The sequence below is a fragment of the Diorhabda sublineata genome, chromosome X (genome assembly GCF_026230105.1).
Source record: "Diorhabda sublineata isolate icDioSubl1.1 chromosome X, icDioSubl1.1, whole genome shotgun sequence".
NCBI classification, from domain to species: Eukaryota; Metazoa; Arthropoda; class Insecta; order Coleoptera; family Chrysomelidae; genus Diorhabda; species Diorhabda sublineata.
Window position 1 is genome coordinate 30612854 of NC_079485.1, and position 10200 is coordinate 30623053.

Genomic DNA, 10200 nt, shown 5'->3' on the forward strand with positions numbered 1-10200 from the left:
GAGTATCACTTCGTTGAGTTATTTTCTGTAAAAATGATTTATTGTAAATGAAATATTTTTTCAAAAATGTCTCGCAGAACAGTTTTATTTCACTAGGCGAGTTCATAACGGTCTTTCAGTCAAAAGATTGTTCATTGAGTTCACCAATAGAGTTTTTTTTACTTTAATTTGGCGTATATATTTATTAGGTCAGGTTGTGACACTCCATAAAATTTGAAATCTTGAATTTGTCTAGCTTTTTAAATAATAAATAATATTAGTAAATAATTTTTGGACGTCTATGCGTTGTATTTGTTGCTACGCCATTGACTAATTTAGATAAATGTCAATCTCTTATAATTCTTACGATAATTAACAAATACTTCACCATGTGTTGTGACGATAGATTAATAAAATGGAAGTGTTGTGGTTTATTATTCCATTATTATTTATAAAACACGTGATCGGTAATTCGTCATTGAAACAAGTACATATTGTAAGTAGGTCAACTTTTAGTGCTTCTCAAAAGATTAAATTATGTATTTTAGGCGTTTAGACATGGTGAAAGGGCACCTTCTTCTACATTTACGAATGATCCATACATCAATTATTCTTGGCCAAATGGATGGGGGGAACTGACTAATGTAAGATAATCGAAAGTTTTTGGACAATTTCATTTTAAAGCTAGATCAAAACAAAAAATGTACAATTATTCAAATAAACTAGCAAAACAATTAACATAGAACTTTAGATACAAACTGATAATAGATATCCAAATATAGATAAAAAAAGCTCCCGTCTCCATCACGTTTTGATTCAGAAAATATTCTCTTTAAGTTACCTCCTGCTAGTTTTTCAAAATTATTATCAATCTTTAGTGGCGTGCCCATAATTTTGGCCTGGGGGCGGTGGGTTCAGGACATAAGTCCACGGAACCTCCGGGGAGACTGGGGGGTGAAAATTGCTTTTAAATGGTATTGTTTTGGCCCTTCAGTAGCTGTGAATTTATATTGCAAGATATACATTTTTTGTATAGAACATTATTATATTTTTTGGCATTTGGCGGGTCCGGTTCTGCTCGTCCTCCCTGTCATCACGCCACTGCTAATCTTTGAAATTATGTTTGGGGTTAGTCAAGGTTGATGAAGAGATATTTGTTAAAATAAGATATCCAAGTTGTTTGATTCTCAACCTAGTTTGCTACCTTAGAGCAGTTCTGTTTTGTTTAGGACTTTAGTTCTATGATTCTGTTAAAAGAAAAGATTTTGATTTTGTTCACATTGTTAATCTCTTTATTAAAATCATTATGTAAAAACTAATTTCATTGCTTCTGAATAAAGTATTTGGAAGTATATCAGAGAAAATTCATTGCACAGTTTTCTCGTTCGAAGACCGAGATATTGTGTGAGCTAGAGAAAAAATAAAATCATATTACTCAAGGCACTTCGTGCCACGAACGGATCTGTGAAACATTTTTTGGAATCTCCAGAAAAGTGTAGAAAACACTCATGAAAAATTTTTTTGTTAAATTTGGAAATACTCTAAATTGGAAAATAAATCAAAGGTGTAGATCTTTTTTAATTTTTTGATACTATTGATATTTACATGGTTTGAGCGGCTAGAGATTAGGGGATGATAATTATAGTATTAAAAATCATATATATTTAAAAAATAATTAATTTCAATTTCATACAATTTTTTTGCTTAATTTTTCATACCTAGAACAATTTAAAATATTATTTTTAACCAATATTCTCAATGGAAAAAGAATTTGTTGACTATTTTTCAAAATATGCAATAAAATACTAAAAAAAATTCCATTGAGCATGGGGGTTAAAAATAAAATTGTGAATTTTCACAATATTCCAAAACATTTTGTGAAATCAAAATTCATAATTTTTGGGGGGTTATAGTTTTTTACAGCTGTAAATACCATCCCCTAAGCATTAGCTACCCGAGCTCTGAAAATATCATTAATAACGAAAAACTTATAAAGTTCATTTTTATGTTAAAATAATAGATCTACAACTTTGATTCCAAGGTTTTTTTTGTTTCCAAAAGTTATGAAAAAGCCAGTTTATTAATTTTTTTCACCCCTATCAGGATGATTCCAAAAGTTTGCTGGGGGAGCATTTTAAAGTAACTTCGAAACTTACCTAAACTTCGCTTTTGAGGACCTAAAAAGTAATCAAAAGCAATAATCCCTAACAAAAAAGATGTTATCAATTTTGACAGTGTTACTTTTTAGCACTTCTTCATACATTTTTAGAGTCGTTTTGCTAAATTTCTCATTAGGACTTTTCGGAAACGTTAATTTCGGGTTAACCCGATCGAGATCTAAACGTTCAGAATGTTATCCGGATCACGTTCACTGTTGTTCGGTAACTGACTTTTCAGATACTTCAAAAATAAGGGTTCTGTAGTTTGTCTGGAAATATTCACAAGAACAAAGCTTATCATGAGCTTAAAAGTTCGATCCTTTTGAATTGGATTTGGAAAAAGTAGACGAACTTTAGAACACATTTAACACGTTTACTGCAGAAGCAATTTTTACAATTTTATTTAGTCGCATTGTATCAATAAAAATACTGATTTGAATACAAAGTTATCATCGAAAGGTGTGGAAAATGGCTTTTTAGAAAAAAATTCTATTTTTTAGTTGAATTATCCTCGGGGGACTAAATTATGAGTTATTTCGTAGTTGACAGCTGACGTGTTGCACAACTAATGGTATTCAACTATTTGTACTGTTTAAGTACAAAAAAAACACTTTGTAATCGTTCGTAAACAAAATGTATCACAAAATTAAAAATAAACGTTTTCTTCTGGAAACTACTTGGTAATAAAACAGTCAACCTCACATACACAATCCAGAAATACGAAATTTTCCAACATTGACTTCTTTAATGTTGACTTTCCTTGTACTATATCTGTTCCCATTTTTTTAAATTAGTTTCACTATAGATTGTTAATCGGTTAGATCACAGCCGGTTTTACTCGGCACTCTTGATGTGATGGAGTAAATTTCAATCATCAGAATCGTCACCGTACCAAGGACGGTTTTTTAATGGTTGGAACGAATCTATTATTTTGATCTATTTGGATACTACCTTTTCCAATAATATATGTCCTTTAACCGATCAGGTGCCATTTTCAGCGATCCGCTCTTCACCTATCAACAATGTCCATTTTCTATAATTTTTCCCGTTTGTGGTTTCTCATTTTCCTTTTTATAAAACATCAAAAGGGTTTTTGTCGAGACTAATTCGGCAACGACCTCAATATCATCCAAAGTACAAACTTTCTCATTCGCCACCAAAAAGAACGTGTTTACCAGTTTATTTATTATTTAGTGGTGTGTCTCTATTTCTAGAGGGGTAAACTGCAGTTATATTTGTTAGGGGAAAATATAAGACGTGAATATGAGGAATTTATTCCCAAACTGTACTGGTACAAAGATGTAAATATCACTAGTAGCTATTACGTTAGATGTCAAATGAGTGGGCAGTTATTTACTGCTGGATTGTATCCACCAGTTGGTGATCTAATTTGGAACCCGGATTTATTATGGCAACCTATACCTTTAATTTACCTACCTAGATCAAGGGATACAGTAAGTCGTTTTCATTAGATAGTATCTATTAAAATCTAATAATTATTTGATTTAAAATTTTACCCTTAAGAATATAGTTATGAAAGCACCCTGTGCTAAATACGATAAAATACTCAAAGAGATACGACAAACACCAGGTATTGTGGAAATAGAAAATAAATATCAAAATTTAAAAGATTATTTAACGAAACATACCGGCCAGAATATCACGAATATTGAAGACATTGAATCTGTTTATAATACATTAGAAATTGAACAGTTGCATAACTTCACATTACCAAATTGGCTTAATAATTCCATGATGGCTACTATGAAAAAATTAGGAGCTAGAAATTTAGCTCTTTATTCTGAAACCCAGTTTATGAAGAAAGTAAAAGGAGGTAAGTCGGACGAATTTTTTTTTATTTTAATAGCAATCAAAACATATACATTTCCTCAAGCTAATGGGATGGCTTCAGAGTATATAAGCTCTACTATGGCGCGATGAGATCTTCTCCAGCGACAAATCCTCTTTACCAGTTTTTTAGATCTGCCAATTTCTTTTTAGTCTTCTACTGTCTTATGGTTGCAATAACTTGCTTTCATGAAGTTTGTTCTTGGTAGCTGCATCGGCAGAACTAGTTCAGGGGGTGTACACTAAAGCGTTATTTGTAGCAGAAACAACGCTACTGTCGCTGTTCTTGGTAGCAGTGAAAGAGAACTGGTTCACCCAGTTCACTGTACTGCTTGCCCTGGGTTTAGAGTCAGCCAGTGTAGTGCAATAAGCCTTTATGTAGGGTTAGGTTTGGCCATAGACATAGTAAATTACTGTCTATGGGCTCGACACATATCATGGTGCATCATACGAAGTAGTTCGACTGTATTTATTTGCACAACCCATACATCCAGATACGCTCGATTGTAGGGTTATAGAGGAGGGCATTGATGTTTTTTTAGGGTTAAGATAACTTGGTCGGATTTCGTTTCGTTTGTTTTGATTTTACTTTTGTTGAACCACGTTGGGATGTTATTTAAATGTGTCTACAGCATCCTGGAAGCTGCAACTGGATTTTCGTTGCTTGTTAATATAACTGTGTCGACGGCAAAGGTGCTCATAGTGGTTTCATGATTTTCTAGTAGTACTACATATAATAATGGCCCTAAGATGTTTCCCTGTGGTACACCTGCTATTATCAAATGTGGTTTCATTAATTTTTGTTTCATACTCTCCATCGCTGTGGTAAGATTTTAATAGTTGGAAGTATGTAGTTGGAAGACAGTTTTTAATTTTACATAATAGGCCTGGGTGCCAAACCTTGTCGAATGCCAAGCTAACGTCTAAAAACACATATGTGCAGTATTTTTTTTTCTTCTAGTGCTTGATTTATTATGTGGCTTATCCTGTGGATTCCTTCTTGAATCCAAATTGGTGTAGTGATTTCCGTTCCTCATTCGAGCTCATTCACAAGGCGTGTTTTAGTAAACGTTCCTCAATCTTTACTATTGAACTTTGTGGCCATTTTAATATTGCAGATCGATAATTTATGGTTTCATTGGTGAACAATGTCAAGAAAACTTATTATTTGTAAAAATAAGAAACCTGTATCCCAACAAATAGTAGGAACATCTCCAAATATATCAAGTTGTTTACGATGTTCTAGGCGCCCCGCTCGAAAACATAGATTTTTCGTGTCATAGATGCTCTGATCCAGAATCGCATTGAAGATTTGACCCATACAAATTAGCTGTAATATGGTATCTCAATCCACGTGGTTCTGTCGCACAATATTAGTGTGAAGCGTATTTCTCAAAATCTAGTGGTAATTTAATAACATTGAAGATTTTTTAAAGAAGTTTACGATATTTAGAAGTGAATACGATCTTGTAAAGATTGGGGGACGATCAGGAGGTCCTTTGATTTCAAAAACAGACGAAAATGTAAAAAAATTTTGACAAATTTCAACACGGCGACGGGATTGGCAGTAAGATTATTGAATTTTATGAAGAGACAATGTTTGGGTTTTTGCCCTGTTTAGGGATCATTATTATTTCAGCAGTTTTCATCAGATTTGGTCAGTAATTCAGACATGAAATATCATTAAATGTGCGGTTGATAAGTATTTTATCTTTCTTTGGTAATTCCTTTGTCATTTTTGGGGTTATTTTATCTACGCCAGGAGCCGATGAATTTAAATGAGAAATATTTATAACAGTTGTTTGGGGGAGGTTGTGAATGTTGTCATGAATATTCAAAATGAAAATTCCCTTGGGGATCTACCGAGCGGATCTCTAAAGTTTTTGTTAATTAACAAACTTTATGCTTTCACCACATACTCTAATTATTTTGTGCATCGTTTCGGTTTTTTATTAAACTTGATTATAAAAATTTTTGTTTTCATGTACATAATGGCGCTTAATCATATTTTCTTAAGTTCCAATACAATTTCAGATCTCTTTCAAAATATATCAATAAACAACCAGTATGTTGTTGATGTCGATTTCCTGGTGTTGAGAGTTAGTTTTTGAGGATTTCTCATCCAGTTTTAGAGTAAACTTAGTCTTCTTCTTCCTCTTTCAATAGGACCAGGTCCTATTTAATCCTGTACGTTTGACCCTCTTCCTGGATCTTCCTGAGAAGCTGAACTCCAGCTCTCGTACCACCCCTTTGGTGGTCTGCTTACAGGTCTGCGTGTGGTCGGTCTCTGAGTTTCAACCCATCTGTCTTCTGGCATTCTTTATACGTGAATCTCCAGAATCTTTTTCGTGCCCTGACCCGTCTCATCACATCCTGCGCGCCCAGTTCTTCTCTTATGTCATCAATCCTTATTCGGTCCCTGAGGGTGACTCTATTGATGGTTCGCAGTGTTTTCATCTCCGTGGTTCTCATTCTTCTTTTTGTTGTTGATGTCTCGGCTCTGGTTTCTGAGGTATCACACACGTTTCATAGATTTTGGTCTTGCTCTGTGAGCTCATCGCTTTGTTTCTCCACACTATATCTCTCAGACAGCCGCCGACTTTTGATGCTTTCATCGCTTGTGTTCGTGCCTCCTCTGTCAAGTTTCTTTCACTAGATATATTCACTCGCAGGTAATTAAATCCTGATACTTGCTGTATTATTCCGCTATCGACTGCCAATTTGCTTCTAATAGGATTTTTTGATATTTTTGACAGAAATTTTCATCTTATATAGTAGACGTTGAAAGTCGTCTTCGTTTTCTGCAACAGCAATACCATCGTCTGCATAAAACAATATCTTTAAGGAGCGGTGACCCATTCTGTATCCTGCATTGACTTTGTTGACTTTCTCGATAATTTGATCCATTATGATGTTGAATAGGGTTGGACTAAGACTGTCTTTCTGCCGAACACCAGTATTAATTTGAACTTCTTCAGAGAGTCCTACCTTGGTTTTAATTCTTGTTCTGGTTCCGGTATAAAGTTCTTTGATGACTCGTTGGTACTTATAGTCACAAGTTGTTTTTCTCAAGACTCCTAATCACGTCTCCCAGGCGTATTCTATCAAATGCTTTGGTGAAGTCAACAAAACAGACAAACATGGGTTTATTGAATTCTATCGACTTTTCCACCAACTGACGAACTATGAGTTTGTTGGTAAACTTAGATCATCAGCATCAATCCCATTTGTTTATATTTAACTGCTTTAAAACAGATCTAAAATTGCGTTGGATTTGAATATGGTTATACACCAAGTTTACTCTAAAACTGGATCAGATGTTCCTTATTGCGGTTCAAAAAAAAAGACAGCACTAGGAGAACCAGATTTAACATCCACTGATTGTTTTTGAAATATTTCGAAATTGTATTGTAACTTTGATTTAGAATGAACCAAAGAAATTGATTTCATTGAGATGCTGTTGAAAAATCATATATAAAAAGAAAGAATTATCATCGAATAATAATAAAGAAGTAGAAATAAATAAACAAACAAAAAAAATCATGGGTGGTAATGAAGCAGTTAAAACATTAAACAACATATCAAAAAAAATACTTAGGTCATCCAAAGGAGGAAGAATAAAGCTGGAAATTTGGGAGAAGAAAATACTGGAGAGTAAAAAATAAAAACAATTGAAGAATAAAATGTATCATGAGCTGAAGAATCTTGATAAATACGAATCAGTAACAAACTATTTAAGTGTACAAAAGGTGAGATGGATAATGCATAAAAAAAGGATGCAAGAAGATATATTTGAAAAAAAAATTCATGGAAAATGAGGCAGAAGAGTGAAATGGTTTGCTAGAAGATGTTTTTATGACGATCTTAAAGAAAATTTGGCATGTAATCCACTTTCTATGGATAAATTATTATTTTAGATCTTTTTCCATAAAAATCTCAATATATATTAAATCTGGATTATGTGGTTGTCTGCTACATGCCCTCAATGTTGATACATCTCGATCCACTAACATGTACAAATGTGTCCTTGATATTTTTAGGAATGTTCTTAAACAATGCTATTAAGTGTATGGAAAATCGTTTGAAAGGAAGTGATGAAACTTTGTTATACCTATACTCAGTTCATGATCTAACATTAGTTCATATTTTAAGAAGTCTCGAGCTTGTAGATAGCATTAAACCTGATTTTGGGGCGACCCTTGTATTTGAATTATACGAAAATGGAGAAATAAAGGTAGATAATTCAATTTTGAACGATTCTATCAAATTTATAAATATTTTCAAATGTTTTTGATAATTTTTTTATATACCAAACATTACATATATGTAAATTATGAATGTTCTACTTTTTTTAGGTTAAATACAGAAATTTTTGGAGTGATAAACCAACGATATGGGCCATACCGAACTGTGATTCTCCATGTATCCTAAATGATTTTAAAAATTCTCTAATGAATGTTCTATGTTTTGACTATATCAAAGAATGTGAATTAAATAGTTAATATAGTCCATTGTATTTTACGAAGTGTTTCCTTGTCCTATTTTTATGTTCAACGTTTTAGTTTCCCAATCAAATTTCCCGGGCCATTTATCTTTGGTTATATCGTTTTTTACGTCTCAAAGGCCGCTTGACATGATGCAATATTACGTGTAATGCATGAGCATGCGCATGAATGGTTTCATGCAAGATCACGCACTTGCAACATCATAGTTTCGGTGCCATTTTTATAACGTCTAAGCTGCAATTTTAGGGAGAAATCTAGTTACTTTTGGCCCAATCTGTCCATCAGGCGAAAAATGTGAAACAGCAGTAGATATAATTATTGACAGTGATCCAATGACCACTTTTTCACATCGTTACTTACTTAGTTAGTTTTGTTATCATAATTTTTAAACCGGTCACAAAATAATGAATCAAATTTTAGGTTAGGTACTCATACATTGAATTTTTATTAGTGGCAGCCGTGATAAAATATTCTCAACCCCTGGCTCGCCAATATACGGCCCCTCGCCTCAAAGTCCCCCTTTTGCTAGTAGCAGCTTGCGAAGAATTCCCTGAAATCTACCTTAATTCTCTCGTGCAACGAATGAGACGCGAACACGCTGCGGTTGCGCCGCGAGGACATTGCGAACGCGTTGCAGAAACGTAACATTTTCATCACGTGTTTGTAGCGCATAATACGAGGTCTGGCTATTAAATAACGATAATGCGCGCCCTAGACGAGTTTTTGAATCGTGTAAGTGCTTTAGTGAGGGCCGAAAGAGCAAATCAAAATTCAATGTTGATCGTTTTTTTTTTCACATTAACGGTATCGTGATGACTGAATGGGTTCCAGAGGGTCAGAATGTCAACCGGACTTACTATTTGTCAGTTTTGGCAACACTTCGAAACATGTTCGTAATAAACGGCCCGAGTTGTGAAAGAATCACTCGGGGATTTTGCACCAGGACAACGCACCTGCCCATAACGCGCTATCTGTGAAGTCGTATTTGGCCAATAAGCGCACTACAGTGCTCGAACGCCCGCCGTACTTACCAGATTTGGCACCGTGCGACTTTTTGTTTTGTTTCTGAAGATTAAATGTGCTTTGAAAAGGACCCGATTTGAGTCGATGGAAGCGGTAAAGCAAAAAACCACAGAGCTCCTAAAGAGCCTCTCCAAAGAAGACTTCCAGCACTGCTTCGATCAATGGAAAAAACGTATGGAAAGGGGTGTGGCGAGGGGAGGGGAGTATATTGAACGGGGGCATTCGAATGTAGAATAATTTTTATGATAAAACCCTTTTTCGTACACTCATTAACAAAATAGATAAAAAGTGGTAAGTACCAGGAGTTAGGAAATTACTATTCAGAAAACAAATCATCATAAAATGTATCTTCAGCATTACTGTTATAAACACTTGGTGAAGAATTAATTGGCTGCAATTAATTATTCTAGGGTGACTCTAGACTTCTAAAATATCCTGGAAAGTTTGGAGCATAGCTGTTAGACATATGCTTGTATTTTTTACAAAATTCTCATAATCTCCATTTTGGCATCCAGTTTATAGTCTGGATGAATTTGGGTTAACTTTTTCTGCCTTTATTCATCCTCTCGTCCATCCTTTGCATTGACTTTGTAATAATTTTATCCTCTTCCTATGCTTTTTTGGTTCCATATTACGTAACGATTTTGAATGTCACTTTTAAATAACTCCCAATGATACCAGTGAGC

At 34.2% G+C, this 10200-nt stretch overlaps 1 protein-coding gene across 1 annotated transcript; it reads left to right on the forward strand.

Moving 5' to 3' along the window:
* Positions 1 to 304: 304 nt before the first annotated feature.
* On the forward strand, positions 305 to 8507 carry LOC130451450 (testicular acid phosphatase homolog). Its single transcript, XM_056790466.1, has 6 exons — positions 305 to 475; positions 528 to 623; positions 3353 to 3592; positions 3663 to 3972; positions 8027 to 8220; positions 8342 to 8507. Exons 1-6 carry the CDS (start codon positions 395 to 397, stop codon positions 8486 to 8488), a joined length of 1068 nt encoding a protein of 355 aa, XP_056646444.1. The 5' UTR covers positions 305 to 394; the 3' UTR covers positions 8489 to 8507.
* The last annotated feature ends 1693 nt before the right edge of the window (positions 8508 to 10200 follow it).